Consider the following 26,350-nt stretch of genomic DNA (forward strand, 5'->3'; position numbering starts at 1 on the left):
TTATTCAATAAGAGTGTGTGTTTAAAACTGGCCATGAATGGATTTTTATTAAAGAGATTGGAGCTAATAGAATAGAGTTTATATTTTCTAAAAGCCAAGTGTGTGTTGATATTTATTGGGCACTAATGAGCTATAGAAAAAAACAAGCTCTGATCAATTATATATTAATTATAATTATAATATATTATATATATTATAATATTATAATACCCACTAAAAATGAAATTTAATTAAAACCTATAACAATGCATTTCAAAGAATCCCCAAGCTTTTGGTAAACATATAATATAATATTCATAATGTAATCAAATAATTTATATAAAAAATACAAAGTCCACTGAAAAATCACAAGGTTGTAACTTTCTGGTTCCGAACTTCTCTGCCAGAAAAGTATACACAAATTAGGATAAAGACATCCAGGACTATTAGCAGCTTTAGCAAATTTAGCTGCATCAACTGCATTCGAATAACTTCCAGATCTAGAGAACATTGAGTCAATCTCATTGTTATATTACAAATCCTTTTACAACTCACCATCCTGTTCCTGTTGTGCCTGCAGGAGGCGATATTGCAGCTCGGGAAGATCAGACGGCCTGTCCACTGTTAAAACAAATTGCAGATTCCCCTCGGAGGGAGCTGGCTGGACAAAGTCCAGGAACTGGATCGTCAGAAAAAGGATAGACACGGATCTACTGAGCCACAACATTGCCAGTTAACGAATGATGAGATATAATCTTGATACAGACTTTCTCTGCCGACCCAAACATTTACTGACATTTGCGTAAACACTGTCACAAAGAAAACATCAGCGGAATACGTTGTTGTTTTGGGAAGACACTTATATTTACATTCCCGTTGTATAAATACACACACAAGCCAGTTGAGGAGCAAATAATGACAGAAGGTTAAGCGACACAATTTCTTATCATGGAGCCAAGGTACTGCTGCTAGAAGTACTGCTGACTATATTTACAACTGTAGTTGTTTCCACTGTCGATGCAGTTCCCGAAGTTGTAGTCGGAATCGCCGGCGTTGTAGTAGCAGTTATTATTCTAACCGTTGTCGGTGTTCCGGTTGGTGGCAAGGTTGTCTCGCTTACAGCCAACGTTGGGTTTGCAATTGGCTTCATTTGCTGCAGGCCTGGAGCCGGTGTTATTGAAGCCGTCGCTGATGCATTGAGTCCATCATCATCCTCATCGCCGGCACTGAAACTGCCCATTAGACTGAAGAGGCCCTACAGAGAGAGAACACAAAATGGGTGATTTATAAGAGGTTCCTATAGATGAACGTCTAGAGAACCATTGAAGACAATCCACAAGTTCAAATAGGAACTAGAATGAGTTACTAACCCATCACCGATCACCATATTAAACCCATCTGGTAAGGCTATACAAAGTTCAAGCTTAAACCATTCCTATTTCTTTCTCTGTAAAACATCCAATGCTTTACATTTTTTCCCCTTCTGCTTAGTTTGTTTTACCTTTTTAAATTGCTGCCATAGACCGTCCATCGAGTCTGTTGCATGTTCGAGTGCCGTGTCCACCTCATCGTAAAAGCCCGATGACGATTCTGTTGATTCCTTCTGTGACGTTTTGTTGTGACGGCTTGTGTTCGTGTCTGCATTATATCAAAAGAATTGCTTTAGTCCGCCCATAAAATCATCGTCGTCAGAGCCCTGCTTTCCCGTCGTAGCTTTCGAATCGAAGAAAATGCCACTGACACTGGCCAGGGAGACGGCAAGGCACATCCAGATTAGCAGATTCATGTCGGACACCAGTCAACTGAGTATTTTATTTCTGTCTTCAAGCGGCTAATAGAGGCGATCAAATGTCTAACGAAACGCGGATATACATTTCAGTTTTGTGGCTTGCTTTCGAGCCGATTGTACGCTGTGACCCTGAATCTAATTGAACTCGACGGCTGTTTAAACATTATGGAAGGAACTGACATCGTTCGAGGCAGCTGTGTCTGTCTGTCTGACTCATGAATGAGAAGTGCCACAGTTTAGTGTACACATAAATCCAAGAACAGCATGCGAAATTAGCTAATTAAATTGTCAACAAGAAATAAAATACAGTTGAAAATCCCTATGGTGAGAATATCAATAAACCTCAATTAAAATATATTAATACAGCAATTAGTAAATAAGCTAAAATAAGCTGTCAATTATAATAAGTTTTTATCTGAAAATAGTCCCAGTTTCCAATAGATTTTGGTGGTCAGAGATTTTCCCTTTACTAACCGCAGCATCAGACTCTCGGCAATATGTCATAGAAGCACTTGTCGGTATGCTACTACTCTCCGGCAGAGTTGGACATGTAATTGGCCCTAATATCGCTGTCATCCGCACACGCACAGTACTCACAGTACTCAGCCAGCATTATGGCTTTGATCTGACTCAGACATATGCCCAGGATAATGGTGGCTGCGGCAGATGCACTCCACGCCACAACACCCCACAGGGATGGGATGGCAGGAGCTTGAGAAAAGCATTTCAAATGCATTCATGGGGAGGACCGAAGGAGCGCAGCGAATCGTTTTAAATTACTCACAGTGTTGAGGGTGAATGTGATGACTCAGTCAGCCTCGTGCGAGTGAGCTTCAATTAATGTGCAGCAGTTGCAGGTGCACGCTCGGTTATCTACAGCCACCACTAATTGTTTATTTATGTGCACTTCCCATGGCATCTAATTAACTGTGATGCACGCGGATTACCTGCCATTTCCACCACGTTTATCGCCCGTTTCAATTGATCAAATTTGCCCAAGGAAATCAAGTGTCAGCCGAAGCAGTAGCGAGGACCTAATAAAAACGAGGATATGGCAGCAGAAAACTAGCAGTCTCATGACTTGCCCCGCAGCCTGATCTATGGCACTGCAAGTGTCACATAAATTACAAGCGGAAGCATCAAAATGCTGTCAAATGGACGCGGAGAGATGGGGGAGAGGGCTCTCTCGACTACAGTTGATTCGAGTTGCGTCAAAAAGGATTTTCATTGCCGCATTCTCTGAGCGACTTCCACTTGCAACACACTGAGGGAAATTGAAAGTAAAGTTACTTAAAAGATTCTTACAAAAGCGGGATCTAGTTGGTTATAAAAGAGTATATACTTCGGTGACACTTTCTCGCTGTGCACCTGCTTGGCTTGCTTTTTGGCTTGACTTGTTCGGGAGCTTGGCGTTTAGTTTTTCGCATTGGCACTTTGTCTTCATCAGGGGCGACGAGCGGTGGCCGCAACAAGCTCATCATAGCCATCGAAGGCCGCATCATCGTCATCGGCGACGCCATCGTCATCGTCATCGTCATCATTCTCATCGCTGTCGTCAGCGTGCTCCTACATAGCTATAAACATCAATTTAGCAACGAAAATTGGTTTTCAGATAGCTCCTCACATACACGTACACTTCATCGTCCTCTCCTGGAGACTGGAGAAAAATTGTTTTTCGCTTTAAGTGACAAGCTGCAAGAGAGCGAGTGTGGAGCGTGGACAACTTTGTCGATGTCTTCGTTCTCCATCTCCTGGTGTTGTATTCCCTTTTATTTATTTGTGTTTCTTATTTTTGGGCTAGTAAATTTCGTCATGTCGAAGCACCCGTGTGGAAAATAATAAACCAAAAGGGAAAACCAGCCAGTGAAACACTGCAAAAATAAAAGTGTCGAGGCAATTATATGACTGTCATTTTTTGAGGACTTTAACTAGCATATTTTAAAAGCTGGCTTTGATATCGAAAGCGTTATAAACATACAAGAATATATATTGATTTCCGGGACACAGTATTGCAGCATTTTTGGGCTGGACATGAATTTATCATTGCATAACCCCGGGCGCATGAATAAGACATTCGGAATTGTGGCTGGTGGAGTGGCAAATGGAAACCATATTGATAATGATTAGATTGATTGAAATTTTAATGACACGCCTGATGGCTGAAGCCGAGAAGGCCAGACAATTGACCGGCAGTGGCAGTGGAAACTCTGTCAACACGACACTCTGTCGTAAAATGCTAAAGAACCTGTCATAAACCACAAACACAGACACAGAGGCCGATTCAATCCACACACCATTTCGTTCGAGTGTTGTAAACGAAAGCGTCAAAAGGGAAAATTATTTAAATTTATGCCGCCGAAGGATGTAAAAAAACGAAGGCGAACGAACGAGTCGAGTGGTGGTGAATGTGTGTCAAATGAAATTCGTTGAAATTTTTATGCAAACCTCAACAAATTGTCATTAAAAGCGGCAAGAACACACATACACATACACAGAGACAGAGACACACAGACGGGACTTAGCCATAAACAGAGCCGCCATTTGCTGCCGGCCATATTTATGATGTGAACGACAAGACAAAATGGACTTCCGGCCGGCGAAAAGAGCGAGAGAGAGAGAGCGACGGCTCTTTGCATTTTAATAGACTGACCCAAACGCTTTTGGAGCCACATGCAGAACGCGAAAATACAAACGTGTGAGTGTGTATATTAGCCAGGGCGGGGCATTTGCAATGCAAATTGGCGAAAGTTTAAAAAATTTATGCGACTTTAATGGCACCTGGCGACTGCAGACCGGACCCGGTTCAAAAAACCGACAAACACCATACACTGGCAGCAAGACTATTCCAGGAAATTATATACTAAATAGCAGAATTATATTTTTTTGGCATTTGCATTGCTCTTTTCTATCCTTTTGCAGCTGCTGTTGCTAACGGGTTTTTGTCGACTACATTAAATGCAAATTTATGCCTATTTGCTGCAAGAAACTGTAACGGAACCTTGCTACTGCTAGCTGCTTGTTAAACTCGCATAAATTTCGCTGGCGGCCTCCCATTTGGCCTGACATTAAAAGGATATCACCTAGTGGTGGCAAAGGTTCAACTCACAAAATGTATGGGTGCTGGGAACTCAGGAAACTTACTAAAAAACGATAGTAAAAAGGGAAATATTATACAACTTTGCAACTTGAAATGTTGGTTAGTTTTGATTTAAAATCTTAGTATACAGGTAAGGTAAGGTAGCAAAAGTAAAAAAAAAAACCTAGAGTAACAAGTAACCAAGAATGTTTTAGACTACACCTCAGTAGATTCTTTCCATCACTGATCCAAACCAAAACCTTCTTATGCCCAATCCTTCGGGTGCTTCATCAGTACCACGGGCGGGTATATTTGGGGGGTAAATCGAGGGATTGGCAATGGCAAAACTATGGCAAACTATCGCCACTTGCATTGTGCATTCGAGCAATGCTGGCAACTTATTGTTGTTATCGCTCTTTGCACTTCTTTTGACTTCTTGCGCTGCCACTTGGCAGTCGAAACTCTTTGCAACTTGGCTAAGTAAAATTTATGTGCATTTCTTGTGTCCCTCCAGTGTGAAATGTGCCAAGAAGCGTTTGGTTTTTGTCTTCGGTTTTTTTTTGCCCTCCCATAGGCATAGTATTGGAAAAACGTTAGCTCCAAATAATTAGCCATTAACAATTGGCCTGGCCACGAACGAGGAAACGAACGACTTTTGAGCGGTGCCTTCTGTTGCCAATTTCTTTTCGGGGCTTGGGTTTTGGAAAAGTTTCATGCTTTATTGTTGCCCCATTTTATCCCTGTTTATCCCTCTTCTAGTGTTGCCGTGGCAAATTGCTGTCTTGGTGTTGCAACTTTCTGCCTGACGCGGAGCTCAATAAAACGATTTATGCCGCATGCCTCGTGCCCCGTTCCCTGCCCTGCCCTGGAAAACTTTGTGAACTTTTGCCAACATTTGTTTTGTCTATTGCCTTGGATTCTGTGGCATTTCTGGCAGCCCCGGACTTTGGCCACTTGCCTTAAGCTCAACGGCAACTTATTAGTGCAGTTTATTCATTCGACTTGAGAAGCTGCGTGCGGTTTGTCTTGCACTGCACACATAAATCTCGGCGCGGCAACTTTCGGCAACGAACTGGGCACGGCTAGCAAATAAACGCCCGGAGGTCATAAATCAGTGGGGCGCCACTGGCTCAGCTGCAACATGGCCGACATGACGTGCAACATGCACCGCATAAAAAACTGCATTCTGATGGGCCATAAGTTGAAGGCGGCATCCCGGACCAAGATCGAAGCACAGCGGCTGCCTCCTTTGGGGCGGAGCTAATGCAAATTCTGATGCAGCGGCTGCAGCAGCTGCAAATGTTGGCCAAATTGCCTGGGAAGCAGATTTGCCAACCTGACTTGGCATTCATGGAGCTGGAGCTTTCTGAACACCCCTGCATAATTTATTATATATTTGCGCTCATTACGAAGGCAGATATGAATAATTAAAGGTTGCACAAAAAGGGCATTGCTAATTGAGACGATTAAATTTACTGAAGAAGAAAATCAAATAAGTAATATAGTAATTTTTTCTAAATTATTTGTTTCATTTAAATAAATTCCCTTTCCTAATATCTTTTGTGTGGTTTCCCCGCTTAAATTTTATATATAAACTCTAAATTGCAGAATTAAATGCATCTCAACCGAATGTAAGCTCCGCAATAACATGGAGTTTGCCACACCAAAAGTTTATCCAAACGAAAGCACATTCAACCAGCACGCATTTGAGGCTTTGAAAATTTGAGAAACTATCTGGATTATATTCTGTGGGCTACCTCCTGCAACATGTCCAACAATGGACATTCGATCTGTGGCAACTCCGACACTTTGGATAAATGGTTAAACTTCCCATCACGTGTGACAAAAATCGAGAAATTTTACCATCGACAGATGCAATTTTGGTAATTGGTAGAAACCTGGGTTTGGCAGATTCAGTGCCGAAAAGCTGGAACCATTCGTTAATTAACATGTTCATGGCTTTCAGTCGACGTTCCTGATGCTATTTGAATGACAACCCACTCGGGTTCTCAAAAGTGAACCTGAGTTTTGTATACAGAATTACATATTACCAGAGGCCACACTGCGTATGAGTGATTTTTTAAAATTAGCTTTTTAGAGTAGGAACATGAATTTAAAACAATACTTAAAACACAAACTCACTATGGCAGCAGACTAAAAATCGTATTTAAGTGATGTGCTTTCGAGTTTACACAAATGCTTTTCCAGGGAACCTGGTCCACTCCGCTGTCCACCTTTTGGGCCAAAATCCTCTCACCATTAGGTGAAGCATTTTGCGCGCACAATGAACTCATCGCCAGCGTGGACTTAATCAAATTTCGCAGCACAAAAGTAGCTATAAGCATCAGCCCGTTTGCAGCGTTTCCGGCACGTTTCCTTTTTTTCACTTTTTGGCGAAAAGAATCTTAGCATACTTTAGAGCGCGCTTTATTTGGACGTCGAGGGGTTCGCAAAATGGGCGGCAAGTGACACACTTATTTAGCAGCTGGCCTCGAAGCTCACGTCAAGCGGCGAGAGCAGCTCCATGGCCAGCTCACCATGGCGATGGCGATGGCAATCCCTTCTAGGCCCTCCACCCATTCATTCTACGGGCTTGTTGCACGCTTCACGCTCGCAGTGGCACGCGGCGCATAAATCAATGGCAACGATCTTTACGTGCTGCCTCAAAGTTCCTCGTTCAGCATCCGCCACATCTAGTGCACTTGAAAAATAATCCAGTGAGTTGTACTAACTGCTGGATAATAAAGCAGTGTAAAGAGTTAAGCTGGGAAATATTTCTGCAAGTGTACGAGACCCCATCTCATCCTGTTTGTGCCACCAACACTCACGCGCCTTGCAATCTTTATTGCACATTGCGGCTTCCGGTCGGCGGATGCGGATGCGGATGTGTTTGCGAAAGCGTGTGCTTGTGCTCGTGTTTGTGTTGGTGCCTCATTTTAGTTGAGAATGCGGCATTAAAATGCATTTGGCTTTCAATTTACTCGCACCCGCGAAATATTTTCATTAAGTGTTTTCTGTTTTAGTCATTTTGTCCACGTTCCTGCTGCTCCCTGCTCCTGGCTCTCTGCTCACTCGGACACTTAAGTACTCTAAATTGTTAATGAAATGTTAAATGGCTCCGAGTGGCCGAGCGAAAGGGAAACACAATTCGACGCCTGCTGATTGACCGTAATGAGCCAGTTACGCAACAATATACATTAATAAGTAATTAATAATGGCCCCTGTGGGGCACTGGGCCAGGTGTTTGCCACATGTGGCATTAATTGCCCAGGACACGAGGTCAAGGGTCAGGGGAGAGCTAAAGCCAGGGCTCAATTAACAGAGGAGAAACAATCACAGCATTCGGGCTAATTAGGACCACATACAAGAAGATGACTTCTAATCTGGCTTACATACGCCCATTTCCTGTGAACTTTCGCCTCACTCCACCCCGAAAATTGAGCCGAAAATGCCATGCAAACAAATTCATTAATTTTAACAGGCAGAAACAACAGGCAAATCGATGAGTCGACACAAAAACCAATTGCGTTTTAAGTGCACGAATGTGAAATTGGTAAGACCCGGCAAAACGGGGGGAAAAAAGCCAACAGCAACTAGACTGGAACGCACAGATAGACAGCTGTTGATAACGCCCAGAGACCAGTCCAAAACCAGTCCCATCCAATCCGAACAGAACTCAAACAGCAGACACAAACATGTGTAGGATTGCCAAATCCTCTGACTCCAAACTCACTCTGGAATATCCTCCCAGTCGTGTGTCTTCTCATCCTCCTTCACCGCCTGGCAATGCGCTTGTCCCTGCTGATCCCTTTAGCTGTTGAATTGCAAATTGTTTGTATCTGGCGTCAACAATTTGTTTTTTTGTACCAGCTCGTAAGAGCCTTATGTCGGAGTAATACCAACTATGTGATATAGTTTCCCCAGCCAGATTAAATAATGCAATAGTGAAGAGAGAGAGCGACAGAGCCTGTAATGGAAAGCTTTTCCCTCTGGGAACATCAAGGAACATCATGCAAAGATCCTCCTCCTTCAAATACATTTTTGATTTGAAAAAATCTTAATTATTCTATGAGCTAGGATATATCGTCTTTAAAGCTCTAATCAATAGATGGTGCACAACAAGACTTGTTTAGCAAACTATACTTTTGTAAATTAAACAAATTGATAAGTTTTGATGATATTATTTAGAAGAGTATTCAAGGATCGAGAGATGTCATCTTCCTGGATTTTAGCCTGCTCTTTTTTTGTGCTCGCTGACAAAATGTCCACCCATCTGTCACGGCAGACAGCAACAACTTTCAGCCAGCGGGCAGGCATCAGCAACAAGCATTCAAAAACTTAATTTTTTGTTTTTTGTTGTTCCTCCATAGCCCACATGCAGCAATTTGTATGATTTTCAACTGCAATTTGTATTTTTATATTTATTTTTTAACGCTTTGTTTGTAGGTTGTCCAATGCGTTTCTTCGCCTTGTTTTACAATTTTTGCAAGAAACAATTTCGAATGCGCGGCAAAATGGTGAATGGCAACTGGTAAATGGCAAATGAGCAAGTGCATTGTCAGTGAGAATTATTAAATTGCAGGGGAACACAGAGGCGGAGGGGGGTTGTTAAAAAAGAGCAAGTGCCGCTTAATGGTCTGGCCATGTCGTTTAATTTTTTCCTCCATTTTTTATTTGCTGTTGCCGCCGCTTTGGCCGCATTGCTGCTGCATTGTGCGCTAAATACTTTGACGTCTTTTTACATTATGCTCTCCCATTTTTTTTCTTTTTTGCTTTAATTTGCTGTTGTTGTTTCCTTATTTTTATTTTTTTTTCGCCCGCAAGCATTCGAGCCATTTGCATTTACATATGCGCATTACTTGCCGGGCATTGTATTTAATTAAAATTTGTTGTATTTCTAGAATTGCCGGAAAATGCGACCATAAAGCAGTCCTATGACAGCAGCAAGGACGGACCTGATTTAAGGCCGTAATTGCATAGAGAAATGCTCAGACATCGAAAAACATTTAGAGAAAATGTTGATTGAGTTGATTTTATTTAAAAGTTTATTTCAATTATATTAAAATAAACATAAATAAAGGGTCATTTCACTTGGGTATTTCAATTTTAGTCAGAAGCTTGTAACGCTGTGAAGGAGTCATTTCCGACCCTATAAATCATAGATATTTTTGATCAGCATCGAAAGCTGAATCAATCTAGCCTTGACCCGGGAAAAAATTAAATTTCGAAATTTTTTGCAAAAAATGATAAGTGGTTACATCGTTAAAATTTGCAAAAATTGGCCAACTATTTTAATATTCAATTTAGAATGCAGATTTATTTAACGCTTTCCGAATTGAAATTAATGAATTTTTGGCTTAGCTATGAGTTTTTTAATCTTTGATTTAACGAACAAATTCTCATAGAACAATATCAATAAATATCGGTTCAAATAATGGGACTATTTTAAGCTTACCTATAATCAATTTTTATTCTATAATTATTGTTACAAATAACTTGTCCAGTGTAGATATTTCATTTACAGCATTCGATTTGGGAGTGCGTGAGTGCGGGCTGCGCATGGTAAATAATGAATCCCCAAAAATGCAGTAATTTATCGCCATGTTTATCTGCTACTCATTACTAGGCAGCAGCAGCAGCAGCAAAATCTGCATACATATCAAATGTAGCGCATAAGTGTGTGTCATGTTCCGGGTACGGGGCAAAAAGCGTTGCCAATGGCGATAAGCAAAATTCAGTTTTGTTAATGGCGCTGGACCAATTCAATTTGTAGCAGGACCGGCGGCCAGTGCCAGGACGTTCATCAATTTTGTTTGGCAAATGCAAATAGTGAAATGATAGGCAAATATTTATTGCGCCCCGCATAATGAGTGAGAAATCTTGTTTTTTGGCAACCAAGTCAGGTATCTGGCCGATGGCAGGAAGCCCTGCCCAGCCCAGTCCAGATTATGACTTCATTTCGTGCATTTTGCATGCAAAACATCGTCCTCATGAGCATTAAAACTAATGCGCCGAAAAGTAGACTATTAAAAATGTAAAGTCAACTTTATTAGTCCAAAGGAAAATTGTGTCATTTGTATAAGTGTGTATGCGTGTGTGTGTGAGTCCTCAGCTGTTTATGTGTTAAAGTTGAGCTTTCAGCCCAGAGATGTGGAGTATTTTAAGTCAATGGGCAAAAAGGGGTTCAAAAATGAAGATAATTTGGTTTCAGCAACGATAAGAATATTTTTGCCAATAAAATGTTTTAAGCTTTCAATTTTAATTTTCAGGCAATATAAGATAGGAAATACATTTTAATACTATTTTGACTATTCAATGATGTATATTTTATTATTTTCTGTTGGTAGATCAGGCAAAAATGCTTTAGTTATAACATTTTAATTGTTTTCCTCAGTATATACATATGTTTTATATATAATTTCAAGATATATTTATATTTCAGCATATTTATATATTTTTATTGCTTTTTTCTAGGCTATACATATTTGATTCTCTGTGAGTTTGCACGTTTGCTTAAGCCTTGAAAGGAAAATCGTTTCTCATCTTTGGTAAATTGAATATCCCAAAAATAAAAAAGATCCCCTCTTATCCAGCGCCTGTGGCAAATGCCTGGCAATGGCAAACAGAGTTATACAAACACACTGGCAAACTAACACATTAGGCGGCGCTTCCTTTTGCCAAAGTTGGTTGACTTCGTTTTTTTGGGACTGCCATTGCCGCTGTCGCTGCTTACTGCTTACTGCCTGCGCCATCAACAACAAGCAAATAAACTGACAGACACTCGTTTCCGTTTTCAAACAAAACAGACGCCATATTTAAAATTCCAAACGGGCACCCCGGCAACAACAAACAGCAATACAAGCAGGCAAACAAATGGAATAACAGAAAATTGCCGTTTGCTAAAAACTTTTGCTTTGCTTTTTGAAGTTATTCCCCCCCCCCCATCTCGCAGCCGCCATTCCGAATCCTGGAGCCTGGATACCCAGAGCCGCTGCTGCTGCCAAAAAAAAACAAAGAATTCAATTTTAGTGGGGCCGTGCGTTGATGCGGACAGGTTCATTGAACGGGGATTTCCTCGAATGCGCATAAATTTGACGCTTCCCATGACTTGGACTAATTGTGGAATTATGCCAAAAGGAGATGAGATTTGGCGGGAATGCGAGTGCAAATGGGAATGCGTGTATATCCGGATGCTCGTAGAATTTTTGAGCGAAAAATCAAGAAAATGCTAGCCGTCAGTATGCCATTACGGTTTGTTTTTGGCATTTATCATACTCGCAGCGACTCATGGGGGGGCCTGAAACTTGCTGACCGGCGGCCGTGACTTCCGTGCACCAGAAATGAAAATGAAAGATTTATTCCAGATTCGCATGACAAGATAGTGTGTGTTGTGGCAACAGCCATGGCACAAAAGACACGTAGGCCAATAAAAATGCCATCGTCAACGGCCATGGCTCTGCAGCTGAAGTTGTGTATATTAAAATGATTTGTGTGGCCAAATTGCCGTTCGGACGGTGCACTAATTTCATGTGAAATGCATGGGAAAAACAATCAATAAAAGATAAGGAAAAGCTTTTGTGTGAAACGGCGATTAAGTTTCATAAGAAAATGCTCTCGAAATTTTTAGGGAGTATAACTTAATTTTATAGAAGAAATAGTACATCACATTTGTATAATTTGTTGAATTTAATTCATCCTACAACATATTCAATTAAAATGTTTTGAACATAGTATTTTATATGAAACTTTAATTTAAAACTTTGATATTATAAAAGTTTAATAAACAAAAAGGCAGCATTTTCACTCGGATTTCAGCTGCAAGCTAAAGCTCCTATACCGCATTCCTTTTTTTTTTTAGAAAACCCTTTCACCAGAGCATTAGAAAAATCTATAAAATCGCTGGGGCCCGTCAGGACGCCACCCATACATGCCAATAAAATATTTTATCAAACGTACGTGCTGCTATTAGTCTCCTCCCCCCCGGCAACGCCGTCTCCCTTTGCCGTCACACGCACGCATATCAAATGACGGCGTTGATGTGTTGAAAGCCCGGCCGGGGAGAGTTGAGTTCGAGATCGAGTGAATGAATGTGCGGACGGGCGGATGGTCAACCCTTTTTTACGGCTGGTCAGTGGAGCACTCTCCGGCATCCGGGCGAGTCCTCCGCTGTTCCGGTTCTGCCTTTGGCCCTGGCCCTGGGTCCTGGTGCTGGTCTCTGATTATGCGTCATGCGGCCATAAATTTATATTGAAAGACGTGCGCTGTTAATCAAATTAAAGTGTTTGATTAAATTTTAAATAAAACTCCCACTTGATCCATTGCAGCAGTAGCAGCAGCACAGCAGCAGTAAAAATTCAAAATGAATATAAAAAAAAAATGAAGAATGAAAATTAATTTAAGAACACGTGGCGTTTGCGCAATATTCGGTTTATGAATTATCCGCAAGATTATTAATTAAATTTTGTGGTTATGCATTAGGAAATGGGTGGAATGTGGGTGGGCTTGTGGTTATGAAAATAAAACGGTACTTGTGATGTAGAAAAGAATTATAATATAAAAATTATGCTCGCAATAATATGTGCTTGAAGACAAAGGAAACAGGAATGGAAACTAACTTCAGGAAGTCTTAGTTTATATACTATTTCATTTTGTAATTGAATTATAGTATAGTAAAGTATTCAATAGGAAAACGATCATAACTAAGCATAAATAAATTTAAATTAAGAAAATCGTATTATTTTAATCAATAATAATTGATCATTTTATTTGACAATTTTTTCAACAAATCAAAGTTTTAAACATTCATAACTAAGACAAAAATTCATTAATTTTAATTCGGAAAGCTGTCCTATGTTAGTTTTGATAAGAATTATAAATGTGCATACTCAATTTTAAATTAAAAAATTAAATTTTTTTCCAATTTTAACGATGTAACCCCTTATCATTTTTTGCAAAAATAGAAAAAATGTCGAAATTTTATTTTTTGCCCAGACTTGGCTAGATTGATTCAGCTTGCGATGCTGATCAAGAATATATATGATTTATGGGGTAGGAAATAACTCCTTCTGTTAGTTTCAAGCTTCTGAATAAAATTATAATACCTTATGTAATTTAAGCGTTGAATTCAACAATAAAAGATTTTCTTTTATTGTAAGAATTCAGCGCTCCTTATATACCGAATTATTGAAGTAGTAATAGATGAATAAAAGTTCTATTAAAATTAATTTGTGAAACACGTGGCGTATACGTGATATTAAATTTATGATTTTAGCACCAAAATGGTTAATTAAATGCTGTTGTTTTGTGGTGGGCGGATGGTTTCGGGTGCGCTTTTCTTAAGTGGGAGTGGCACCGAAAGGTCACCCGTTTAACCGGGCTAAAAGAGAATTTCGAAAACGTGTCGCAAAGTACACAGTTATATTTGAAGACTAGCCTGGCTCAAGTGCTGCACACTTTAAAGCGCTTAACGGGCCAACTGAAGTTAAATAACAATTTCACTGCTCATTAACCCTAATTTGTATGTAAATTTTTCGGGGCGCCCCAGTTGGCCCTTTTTACCCCCCCGAAAATCCCTTTCCCCCGGGGATGCAGCAGAATCCGGCGCCTTTAAAAGGCCAACGCCATTTTGTGTGTTTTAAGTAACGCACATGACACGGTGTGGCATGGAGGGAAACAGGACCAAGATGGAAGTTACTAACGGAAATGGCCGTCAAGGGAGAAGGGCAGAGGCAATGGCCGTGGCCATTATGGAGCATTCGCTGCCTTCTTCAAGTTGCAAATAGTGCGGGGCGCATGCAAACTGCATGGAGCAGAGGATGGCAGTTCCCGGGCACAAAGAGATAGCCACGAAAAGATGAAAAAAAGCAGGGGGATTGTTTGTCTGCTGCCCTCATTCTCGCCTTCTTGTCTTTGGAAGTGGGCCCCATCTTCCATTAATTCATCCGCCGCCATTGCGAACAATAGGCCGTGCAACCACGGTTGCCAATTTCTGTGGCTCCTGCCAAAAACTGCTACATTTTCCCTTGAATTTTTTTGTGGCCTTCCTTTTGGTTCAATTTGCACATCTCAATTCTTTGTAATTACTGGGCAGTTTCGTAGGAGTTTGCCTCCATTAAGCAGAATTTTCCAGTACTGCAACTTCAAAGTTGTCTATAATAAGTTCTCAGAAGTGCTAAAAGTAAGTAAAATTTCTTCAAAGAAATTAAAATGCTTTTAAAAATAATTATTTAATAACTAAATATAAGCTAGAGATATCAACCCTTTGAATACATAGGATAAAACGCAAGTGAAAACTTTTCAATATTATCGGGAACCAAGAATCCCAGAGGTCTGTGGAGGCTCCTGGCCAGAAAGTGGACTTTCGCCGGTCATTATCCACCAGGCGGCAAGAAGGCACACTGAAGTGTATTAAACAAAAGGACACTGGCGAAAAATTGCCAACGAATTCGGAGACCAACTTGCACTCCAATTCGCACTTGTACTTCCACTCGCTCTGTGCCACTTGCAGGCATAAAAAAATGGGAGTCGAGGCAAACATGAAATGACGGCAATGCAGCCTTGTGCCATGCAAATTCAATAAATTAAGGCAACGACCATTAATTATATTTTAAATTGCAATGTCCACACGCACACTCGAGGCCATGGGAAAGTTTTTGCTTTTCAAAAAACGAAAGAAAAACAGTTTCACTCGTTCAGCGGGCAAATTGTCGCAGTTTATCTTCTCTGCACGCATCGCAACGAATGCCACGCCCCGACCAGCCCCCCGTTTCGTGTTGCCAATGAAAGTGCAGCAACAAATAAACCACTTTGGCCATTCCCTGGCATAAAAGATAAATAAATGCAGAAAAGAAAAGGGAACGACAGGGAATAAAGTCGAAAACAATGGAACTCCAGATGCAGCATCACTCCTGCCTTCTGGGTTCGCTCAGGATTCTATGGTCCTTCCTCCTGCTCCTGCTCCTGCATCCTTCTTCCTGCTGCTGCTCCTGATTCTCTCTACCCCTGGCATTCCATCCGCCGCTGACCATTATTATCGCCTCGCGTAAACAATGGCCGAGAAGGCCCTGTTGACACTGGCAGCACGTCATTAAGGACAACGTCAGTAGCCGACCGCTGACGTGTTAACTGCAGCGCGTCCAACTTTTAATTGGTTTTAAGTCACAAGTTAATTTCCATAAAGCGCTGGGAAAAGAGCTGAAAAAATCCCTGAACAAAAAAAAAGGGGGGCGCAGAAAGAAAAAGACAATAACAAGTTGTAAATATTTACTGATACGTTTCTGAGCCAACTAAAGACAAGAAAAGAAGACTTTAATTGGCAAGTTGATTATTATTTTAGAACTACTTTATTTATTTCCGGCTGCTTCCTATTTCTTGGGCTTGCCTCGCTTGCCGCGCTTCGGTTTCTTCTTGAAGGGCCCCAGACCTCGTCGCACCATGGTGCCGCGCCACCAGGCCTGCAACCTGACGGCACACTCGATGCGATGCACCTGGAGATCGTGCAGACGCTGCTCCTCGGCCTTCTGGGCGCGATACTCCTGCACAAAGATCATCCGTTCCTCGTAGATCTCCCGATGCCTTTCGAGCTGCTTCTTCTGTTCAAGGATGCGCAGCTCCCAGGCCTCGGCCTCACGATCCACCCGCCGCATCTCACTGATATACTTCTCCTGCCACTCCTCGATCCTGCGGTGCAGATCCACAATTTCACGCTGACGAAAGGATCTCAACTCCTTGCTCACACGCTCCTCGCGAGCCAGTTTCTGTTTGATGTCCAGAATATCCCGCAAATAAGCCCTTTCGGCGTTCTCACCCCAAATAGTTCCTTGGGCCAGTCGACCCTCCTCCCAGCGTTGCACCAGACTGTACTCTAGATCGTTGACTCGCGAGACACAGCGGAGTTTGTATTTGGTCTCGGCAATGCGATCCTCCAGATCCAGCAACTTTTCCTTGGTCACCCGCTTCTCAGTCTCTAGATCATCCTTGAGTTTTTTCAGCTCGTCCTTGGACTCTTGCAGCTGTTGAGCCACTTGAGACACTTCACTCTTGTTGCCACCAAAGGCTTCTATGGCCTGGTTAAGGTTTCTCAGGCTTCTGTCCTCCTCCTCTGGAGGCGTCTCCTTCGATTCGGTTTCTGGTTGTGGCACATCAATACTTTCACCTTCAAAGGATGTACTTTTTTCCACCCTAATGGCTTGCTTCTCTAGGACATTAAAATCCAAAATTTGAGACTTTGCTGTATCTGTATCATCTTTACCTTTTACAATTTCCAACTCTGGCTTTACAGTTTTCTGTTGTATTTCAATCTTCTGGATACCCACATCCTTAGGGGCAGGTTCTTCCACTTCAGATGCCGACGCCTCATCCTTTTCGTCTTTGGAAATAATTGTCCTCTCTTTCAATTCCTCATCATCCATGGCCACCTCGTAGATTGCTCGCAGGGCATCCATATCACGCTCGAATTTCAAGGCGTCCAGCACATCCTCGTCCAGCTGATCGGCATCGTTCTCCGTCTCGCCCAGCAGGGATTCCAGTCGCGGAAGGACCTTTCCAGTAATAAGGACATGATCCGGCTTTTCCTGGTCCCCCAGCGACGAGCTGCGTCGTCGCCGAAGAGAGGCGGGCAGGGAGAGCGGCTTACGGGCATTTAGACGCTGAGAACGCTGCTGCAGGACCAACTGATTAAGTGTGTTCTTGTAGACGGTCAGCAGCAGGATGCGTCGCAGTTCTAGCAACTTCTCCTTGGTGTGTCCTTCTGTCATTGCTGGCAATCCCAAAATGCGTTACACAGAAACAATGGACTCGGGGCTAGTCACAGAGTTCACCCCAGTAACTGTTGCTAGGTGCCGGAGTTTATCAATGTTTGGCTTTCGGCTTGAACTCGGATTTCCCCCCATATACTCTGTTCTGTGTTCTGTGACTCATGTACGCCCTGGAAAATGCCTGGGTTTCCAGCAGGACCCGCCTTGCATATTTCATTGCTGTCATCGTCCTCGTGGCTTACGTGCAAAAATGCCCAACTGGCTGCGTCGCCTTATTGCTGCACAGCAATCGTTGAATTTATTTGCCAGGCTCCTGCTCCTCCGTTGTCCTTCTGCTGCTCTCGCGTGTATCCTTGGGGTTCGTTCACTCCTTGGGCATGCAAGTATGCGTCTTCGCCCGGGGCGCTGGCTTATGTGTTTAACCCAATAAATGCCGCGCTGATTGCAAGTTAAATTATTGGCACGGAGGACTTCAGACCCGCATTACAATTAAATTATCGCATTAACCGCAAAAAACCTGCACAGCGTTTGCTCTTGCGACTCCGTTCTCGGCCATTTTCCCAGCATGCCCGCAGCGACAGTGTTTAAAAATAAAACAAGTACAAAGACCTCTTTTGGACTGAACAGGGAAAGAGGTGGACTTAACGATACCCTGGAGTGTTTATGTGAATTTTTACTTGTCTACCTTAACAAATTTCAAAGGAGGCATTTTAAAACTAAAGAAATACATCAGTAAAGTATTGTTATAGTCACATAATCTTAAGGTTATAATCTAAAAACTAATTTAAATGGGTTGTCAAGAGGTTAGGTATGTTGAAGAATTAAGCTTTAGGTTTATGTTCTCTATAAATATAATATAAGATTATTCCTATAAGTGATACGTTTAGTAGGTCAAACGGGTCCCCCCGTTTTACTGGATACCCTGTAAAAAAAAAAACAAATAACCCCAGTTCAGGGTAATAGAGCGCTTTAAAGGCAAACCGCCGAAAGTGGTCAATGCACCGGCAGTGTCTGCGACCAACGGCGGCCGTTTTGAGAAATGTGAGAAATGGCTGGGCGGACATTAATTTAATGCCCGCCACTGTCTCGCACACACACACACACACACAGGCACACACGCTGAGATACAGACAGAGATGGCCCATGTGGCGCTTCTGCTTTCGGCTGCCATTATTTTTAATAGACTCGAAAGAAAAAGTTTTCAGTTTTCTACTTCATTGACTGCAAATCGGCAAAAGAAACAGCTCTCGGGTCGCGCATTCCCGCCATATCCCCCTCCCTTGAGCCAGTCCTTTAAGGATGCCAGGATAAAAAGCCAAAATTAAGTGCCCCGAAAAGCACGCTGTGCAGCGCCTGATAAGCACTCTCCGCCACACTCTCTTACTTTAGAGAAGTGAGGCAACTGCAGCGTAAAGTCAAACACATAAATCGACCGCTCGCCATGAGGAAATTTGCCAGCAAACGAAAAAAAAAATTCAATTTCCATTTAGGTCCATCGTCTCACCCCCTACCGCATTTTCCAATGCAAATGTTCGATTATGACAAACTCGCCAAAGTCAAGACACCATCCCTGGGCCACCGCACACTCATCCAATATCTCTAATCCAAGATACGATTTTGGGTGCCAGGACATGCCAAGTTGTTGGCCTTGCTATTAATAGCGCCAAGGCCTGCCACAAATTGTTCCAGCTAAAATAATAAATATGTAAATATTGGACCGCAAACCTGTTCTAGTCACAGCGCCAGTCATCCGAGTAGATACAAAATCAATCCGCAAATTGTCAAAGTTTGCATGTTAGAGGTCTTTTACCAAAACCAGATGGTGGGCTTGAACCATATTAAAGGTAAAGGTAAAGACTTTGTAAATACAAAGTAAATAAAAGTACACACAGCTTATAAAATAGATTAGAAAGTAGGTAGAAAATATCTTCCTTATATGAATTATATTAAATATGAAATATATATTCTAAATCAATTTCTGCAGATGAATTACACAGGTATTCCGCCCCTTTCTATGAGTTCAAATTTATTATTTCATAATTCACTATTTCATATTATAACTATTATGATTAGTTTCAGTGTCATTTTAAGTTTATTTTCTCTTTTCTCTAAGGGCAAGGTATCCCAAGGTCTGAATCCAAACCAAAACTTGCTTTAATACCACACATTTTCCTCTTCAAATATGCACTTTTAGTACTTTTTGGCCAAAGTTTAAAGAATGCAGCGACTGTTGGTTGCGTAAATTGCTAGCGACAAGGAGATTGTCCGTGGTCCTGGTCGCTTGGCAACAAGTTCACCATGTCCCTTGTCACAGGTCAGTAAGCGCAGCAAGAGGGGGTTTCTTTTCCCCCATATCTTTGGTAATTAGATAATTATATTTTAGTATATAGTTTACTCTTTTATATACCACAATAAATACAATTCATTTAAGGGTTTTAAATTTAACATAACCCCTCCTCCCGTGGGGCTACGCTCCTGTTTTTGCCACACACAAACTCGTACCCATTGACCCATCCTCTGTGCCCGGAAACGAGGAACCGCGGAGATAACCTGCCGCACTTATGACAGTAAGTCCCCTCCCCCCACTGTGTGTCCCTTCCTGCTCCCAGCTCGTTTGTTATCCCGTCCATGTAAATAACCAAAAATTTTATATTGCGGCCCGCAACCACGACACCGTGACAGCGCCGGCGAACACAGATGCCACATGGAGAAGCCAAGCCAGGACGAGCAGAGCAAAAGCCAGGAGCCAGAGCCAAGAAAAGCAGGACATGGAGCCGCTGTGGCTTCGGTGGCAGGAACAGGAGAGTGGTCACTGCTGACGCTGAGAGCGTTGATGAAGGCAGGCAGGCAGGCGTAGGTCGCAGGATGAGAGGCAAAGGACATGCAGGACACCGTCGCCGTCACCGTCACCGTCCATGTGGTGAGCGTGTGAATATGTCAGCGGGACCAGGGCGAGTGTGTGTTTATGTCTGCGGCCGGGGGAGTGATAGACGCCACTACCATTAATTCACATTCAGGTGCCGCACGCTTGGCCGAGCACATTGGGTAGTGTCTGCACTGGAAGAAATTCTTAACCTTAAATTGTTTTTTAGTGGATTCAAGGAAATATCACCCACCAATATATAGTATTTAAATTCAAATTATTCTACTAACATTCTCTTAGTGTATGCCCTGGTGCGAGTGTGCGAAAACAACATGTGTTTACACTCATCCGAACAGAAATGGAAAGAAGCTGGGCCCACTCGTGCAGCCAAATCCCGTGCAATGCATTATAAATGGCCCGCATGGGTCCGAATCCGGTTCCGAGTTCGAGCCCAAGTCCAAGCCCCTAGGTCCGGTGACCCCAAACGACTCTACACGTTTTTTTTGGCCGGGGCCAAGAACACAGCGGAACAGAAAGAAGTGACCCACTTGCCGGCCGTGTAATTAGTATACCACAGGACCCACAGGCTCTGGGGCTTCGGCTGGAATGTAAAATTCATGGGGCGAAAAATCGAAAGTTAGTTGTTGCCAAACAGTCGCCAGTCGCCGCCGTCGCCGTCGCCGCTCAATGCGTGGCACGTTGGGAAAGCCAACGAGGAAAATCGATGGGCACAAAGAAATGTCCCTGGCCAATGCCAAGCAACCACCAAACATAAATACCCAAGGAGCAAGCGGCCAAGAAGGCGGGCAGCCATGACAACGCGACTCAACAAAACAAATGCCACAGAAACAGCCACCAACCGTACAAACACACGTATTTTAATGCGGCCATTCAAATGAAGTTGCCTCAAAAATAGAACACACTGTCGCATTAATATTCCCGTGCCCCGTGCCCCGTGGCAAGCAAACTGTGTCAATAGCGGAGTGCATATGGCCAGTTGAGTCGGAGCCGCCAACTGGTACAGTTCGCACTGGATCGAATCGGATTGGTTTTGCATCGAAAGGATATATTTAGCCCAATCCATAAGCCATGTTTCCTCAGGCCGAGCTGGAGAACTACAAGCTGCAGGTGGAGCTGCTCCAAGAGAAGCTGCAGCGTAGGTGAGAAGGAAGAAAATCGAAAAATATATCTTAAACAGGAGCAATAAAATCAGTTTAGGAGTAAATGTTATTTGCTGGGACTTTCCAAACAAAAATTAATAATTAGTAGGCTATAGCTTAAAGGAGTTTAGGAAACCTTAACCCACAAGTTTTCTAAGACAGTCCGTGTTATGCAAGGGCCAAGTGTAATCGTTTTCTCTCAAGCCATTTATTTGCCAAAAATATAGTAAATAAAACCATGGTTTGACCACTTTGAAAGCCGCCATTGGTCTACTTGCGTTATGAATATCATACAACATAAACATTGATGCTTCGTTTGCTTTTGTAGATGATGAATAATTCCAAATTCCCTGCAGTCGTGACCATTGATTTGTACAAGTCAGCTTTTCTCAAGCTTTTCGTGTGCATTTTCAGCAGCTAAGAAGTCATGTTTGTGACCTTTTGTCTCTGTAGTTTGCTTGGTTTTACATTTTGATTTCTGATTTCCTTTTTGCAGCGAGGATAATCGCCAGCAGCTGGAGCACAAGTTGGATAAGGTCCTGCAGAAACGCAACGAGCTGTAAGTAGCTTTTTGCCCGGGGAAAAGGTAAACTAAACGCGTGTTTTCCTTTGCAGTGACAAGTCGGTGCGCCACAAGAGCCGTCAGAAGTACCAGGAGTTCCTGGAGGAGCAAACCAAACGCAATGAGCGCAACAAGAAGCTGGTCCACATGCTGGAACGGATCGATGAGCAAACGGCTGCCATGTCCCAGCGAAGCGAGCGACTTAAAATGATGAAGGTGAGTCCGATGGCCGGAAATGTAAAGTGAAACACACTGAAAGAAAGTCTTAAGAACATGTTTTAATGGTCGCTAAAAAAACTATCTCAATGTAGGTATACCAATTGCTTTTGTATTATTTTTTGTGGCACTTTTGAAAGACTTTCTTAAAGCTTATTTAAGAACCACTTAAGATTTACCTCAGTTTGTTCCAAGTGAAACAACCTTTTAATGTACATAATACTTTTCCTCCTCCCCTTTGGAACACAGCTGCAATACCAAATGTACTTTGCGAAATTGGTCCAGAATCAAACACTGCGATGCATCCAACAAACGGCGACGACGGGAGCTCCGTCAACCGCCGGCGGAACCATGCCGATACCGGTTGTGTTGCAACCACAGCCGCAGGTGACCAATCCACAGCCGACGCCCCAGAACTGGACCTTTGCCATGGCCACACCCACGCAGGCAGGTATGGTGCTGACGCCCCAGTTTGCGGCAGGCATGCCCGGAACCATGCCCTATTCAATGGCTACCCCCGTGGCTGCCAATCCCGCTCCGCATCCCGTTTACTATCCGGAGATGTTTGGCGGAACTGCGACAACGCCGCTTGGCACCTCCAACTTGTTCGACTTGCGCGCCACCCTGCGCGCCTTTGATAATGAGAATGCCGATTTACCCGAGCGCATGCAGCCCCACTTGACAGGTGATTATCAGGCGGAGATGGGCGGAAGAGCCACCCCGGCAACGCCCACGGCAGCGACATCAAGTACATCCAACCAGGAGAAGGGTGCACGCCAGCTGAGCAGCACTTCCTCTACGCTGGCCACATCCTCGTTGACATTTGATAAATTGCCAAAGACACCGCCATCACCGTCGCCATCGCTGACGTTAACTGAGCTACCGAATGCAGGAGGAGGAGCAGGAGCAGGAGCAGGAGGAGGAGCAGGGCCAGGGCCAGCTGCAGCTTCTGGCCATGACGTGGGCGGGCCACCGCAAAGGGAAGCTGACGACCTGGACCTGAACCTAGATGCCTGGACAAATTCACGCGTGACCAAAGTCGAGTATGAAAAATCACCAACTGTCGTTGGCCATAATGAGCCGGGCCAGAGACATCACCAGCTCCAGCAGCAGCAAAATCGACAGCAGCAACATCCGCAGCAGCAGCAGCAACAGCAACAGCAACAGCAACATGACTTTGAAGCATACTTCGGTGAGCTGAAAATCGATGAGCCCTGGCAGGATAGCAACGCTGGCACCTCACCCAGTCTCCTGGAAAACAAACGCCCCCCAAGTGTGCGTTCCGGAGAAATGGCAGGGGGATCGGGCATGGGAGCCAAAGTTGGCATCAACAACGATTTGCTGGACGAAGTCAAAGCCAGTCGGGCGGCCCTCGAAAGAGCAGCGGCTGCGGTTGATGAGCAGTTGGCAAGGAGTAATCAATTGTCGCCGCCAGTGAGCCAGGAGACCACGCCGTCCTACCACCAACCTAAGCCCGGCATGTCGATTGAGAATATTGAAAATGCCATTTACGGCGAACGTTTGATAGGAAATGCGACATCAGGAGGAGCAGGAGCAGGAGCTGTGGCTGCAACCACACCAGCAGGCGGTGGAGCCACGCCAACGCAGGGATTTTTCGAAAATTTGGTAAGCAACACATCGCCAACCGAGTCGGAAAGGAGGGAGGTGGAGGAGCAACAGCAGCTGGAGCCAGAGGTGGCCGGTTACGGGCAATACGAAGCCAGCAGTTATGGCGATGCCAGCGAGCCCATCTACGCCAGCATCGATTCCGGCAACCTGCAACCAGAGAGCGCGGCAGTGGAGCCGCTTTACAGCGAAATCGGAAATCCCACAGACTATCAGGCGTATGGCACGGATGCTGCCGGGCCTGCCGGTGATGCACCTGCCCAGGCAACGGCATCCGAGGTTCCAGCCGGAGCAGGAGCAGCAGCAGCAGCAGCAGGAGCGGGGGATAACGGTGGCGAGGTGCCTCTGCCGCAGGAATACTCCAATATTGATTACGGCAACTACGAGGCCGACCAGTATGCGGGCGGCTACGATCCCAATGCCTATCCTGGCTACATATATGACGAGACCACCGGCCAGTACATAGCCGATCCCAATGCGACCCAATATGCCCCGGATGGCAGCTACGCGGGCCAGGACTACGATGCCAATGCGGTGCAGAACTATGACTACAGTGCGTATGAGCAACATCAGCAGCAGCAGCCAGAGCAGCAGCAGCAGTCACAGGAGGAGCTGCAGCAGCAGGAAGCGTATCCAGTGACTGAAAAGGAAACCCCGGAAGCGGAAGAAAGTCCTGCTGCTGCTCCAGCTGCCCCGGAACCCAGCCAAGCCGCCAATAAACCCCTCAAACCCACATCGATACTCTCGACGACAGACAAACAAGCGGCGCCTAATGATGCGCAGCAGCAGCAGCAGCAGCAAAAGAAGAAGAAGCGCGTTAATTTCGTTGACAGCAGCGAAACGGATGATAGCTCAAGCGCGAAACCGACCCCAGCCGCAAATCCCGGACCCGCGGCATCCACCACCATCTCCACCTCTGCCGTATCCGGATCAGCCACCTCCACCGCCATCGCGGCCAATGCCTCCTCCTCCGCCGTACAAAATGCGACCACGCCTCCGGTAGGCGGCAGCGAGAGTGACTTCGATTTTTCAACGGGCAGCGAGGCGAAGAATTAGAACAAGCTGAAAACAGTTGGAGCTCTAATTTGTTGCCATTTGGGTTAACCCAGCCACCAGCGCCAGCGATTCCAAAGCCAGGCCACCGCTTCGATTTATTGCCAATGCATTTGGAAAAAAATTCCACAGAAAATCTACCAGAGTGGAGAAAAGCAAGAAGGGAACAAGGATAAAAAAAGGATAACGTGGAATAGGTAAATAGTACTTTACGGCGAAAAAAAAGGGAAAATGGAAGGATTCTGGGAAAATAATTGCTTTCTTGGCTGGCGACAAACTTTGAACACTTGTATTAAATCAATATTCTTACTTGCATGTCAAATAAAGCGAATAAACCGATAGAGATCTAAATTTGTTTGGCACAATTTTTGGGTTTTAAATTAAGGAAGGTGGTTTTAAGATGAATTTAAGTCCCAGTAATTAATTCTAAATATTATAATATAAGTACTTGGCTATCGATGTGATGATAACTCATATTCTTAGTATAAAGTTTTCCTTAGAAATATAACTCTTTTGTATCCTGCCTCTATAACTTTTACTTATATTTAATTAAAAATTAATCCGCGTAAGTGTGTTGGGCCACCAATTCAGCTGTTAACTGTGCGTATACGTAATATTCCATATTAATACTTGACGATGTCACACATGCATACACATACATATGTAGGCCATCCGAATGGCCTGGAAAATATTCCATTAACGACATCGGTAATAAGATCAGCAGCTGTTGCTGCCAGGCCGCAATTTATCAAAAGTTCAATTGTCTTTGCCATGGGCCCCAAATTACCTTATGTACCTTATTATATATGTATGTATAGTTGCTGGCCAACTCGCTGGCAGTGACACTAATTATGTGCGGCGAGGCGGTTAAAGCCATGGCCAGCAAATATGCTGATTCCCGATACGAGGAGGGAATCCACTTTCCATATATATGTTTGTCTGTAGCTGGCGGAGGCTGCTTACTTGGCCAACAATTGCCAACTTAATTGAAATGATGCCTGGCGCAACTCTGACATACACTTTATTGCATAAACCTGTATATATGTATATACGGGATATACATATATTTGGTTGAAAATTTTAATTTGATTTCGCAGTTAAGGCATTTCCATTGGGCCCCAACTGTTGCTGACATTTTCCCATCAACTTGAGTGGCGAGCGGCATTTTTCCTTAAATTTAACAATTGCCAAGCAAAGGACTCCCGATCATCGCGCTTATTGTCAGGCTTTTTTTCATGGTATTTGCAATGCTTTTCACTGGCGGCAGTTTA

General features: G+C 43.7%; 3 protein-coding genes across 6 annotated transcripts; 1 reads left to right on the plus strand and 2 right to left on the minus strand.

Annotated features, from left to right (window-relative positions):
* Positions 1-269: 269 nt before the first annotated feature.
* On the minus strand, positions 270-2,082 carry LOC110177372 (uncharacterized). 2 transcript variants are annotated; one of them, XM_086836894.1, is made up of 3 exons: positions 1,481-2,082; positions 535-1,234; positions 270-479 (listed from the first exon to the last, which is right to left on the minus strand). In XM_086836894.1, the coding sequence occupies exons 2-3, from the start codon at positions 704-706 to the stop codon at positions 346-348; spliced, it is 306 nt and encodes a 101-aa protein (XP_086693020.1). In that variant the 5' UTR covers positions 707-1,234; positions 1,481-2,082; the 3' UTR covers positions 270-345. The 2 variants fall into 2 exon arrangements, with proteins under 2 accessions (XP_086693020.1, XP_020799729.2); XM_020944070.2 differs by lacking the exon at positions 270-479 and having other exon boundaries at positions 815-1,234.
* Positions 2,083-16,207: 14,125 nt separating this feature from the next.
* Positions 16,208-17,599, minus strand: LOC110177439 (uncharacterized). 3 transcript variants are annotated; one of them, XM_086836891.1, is made up of 2 exons: positions 17,183-17,599; positions 16,208-17,116 (listed from the first exon to the last, which is right to left on the minus strand). In XM_086836891.1, exons 1-2 carry the CDS (start codon positions 17,597-17,599, stop codon positions 16,208-16,210), a joined length of 1,326 nt encoding a protein of 441 aa, XP_086693017.1. The 3 variants fall into 3 exon arrangements, with proteins under 3 accessions (XP_086693017.1, XP_086693016.1, XP_020799824.2); XM_086836890.1 differs by having other exon boundaries at positions 16,208-17,024; positions 17,070-17,599; XM_020944165.2 differs by having other exon boundaries at positions 16,208-17,599.
* Positions 17,600-21,116: 3,517 nt separating this feature from the next.
* On the plus strand, positions 21,117-25,430 carry LOC110177447 (uncharacterized). Its single transcript, XM_086836929.1, has 4 exons — positions 21,117-21,622; positions 22,119-22,181; positions 22,238-22,400; positions 22,650-25,430. Exons 1-4 carry the CDS (start codon positions 21,552-21,554, stop codon positions 25,080-25,082), a joined length of 2,730 nt encoding a protein of 909 aa, XP_086693055.1. The 5' UTR covers positions 21,117-21,551; the 3' UTR covers positions 25,083-25,430.
* Positions 25,431-26,350: the final 920 nt, after the last annotated feature.

Source organism: Drosophila serrata, unplaced genomic scaffold, assembly GCF_035046125.1.
Source record: "Drosophila serrata isolate PLE 108 unplaced genomic scaffold, ASM3504612v1 contig_295, whole genome shotgun sequence".
NCBI classification, from domain to species: domain Eukaryota; kingdom Metazoa; phylum Arthropoda; class Insecta; order Diptera; family Drosophilidae; genus Drosophila; species Drosophila serrata.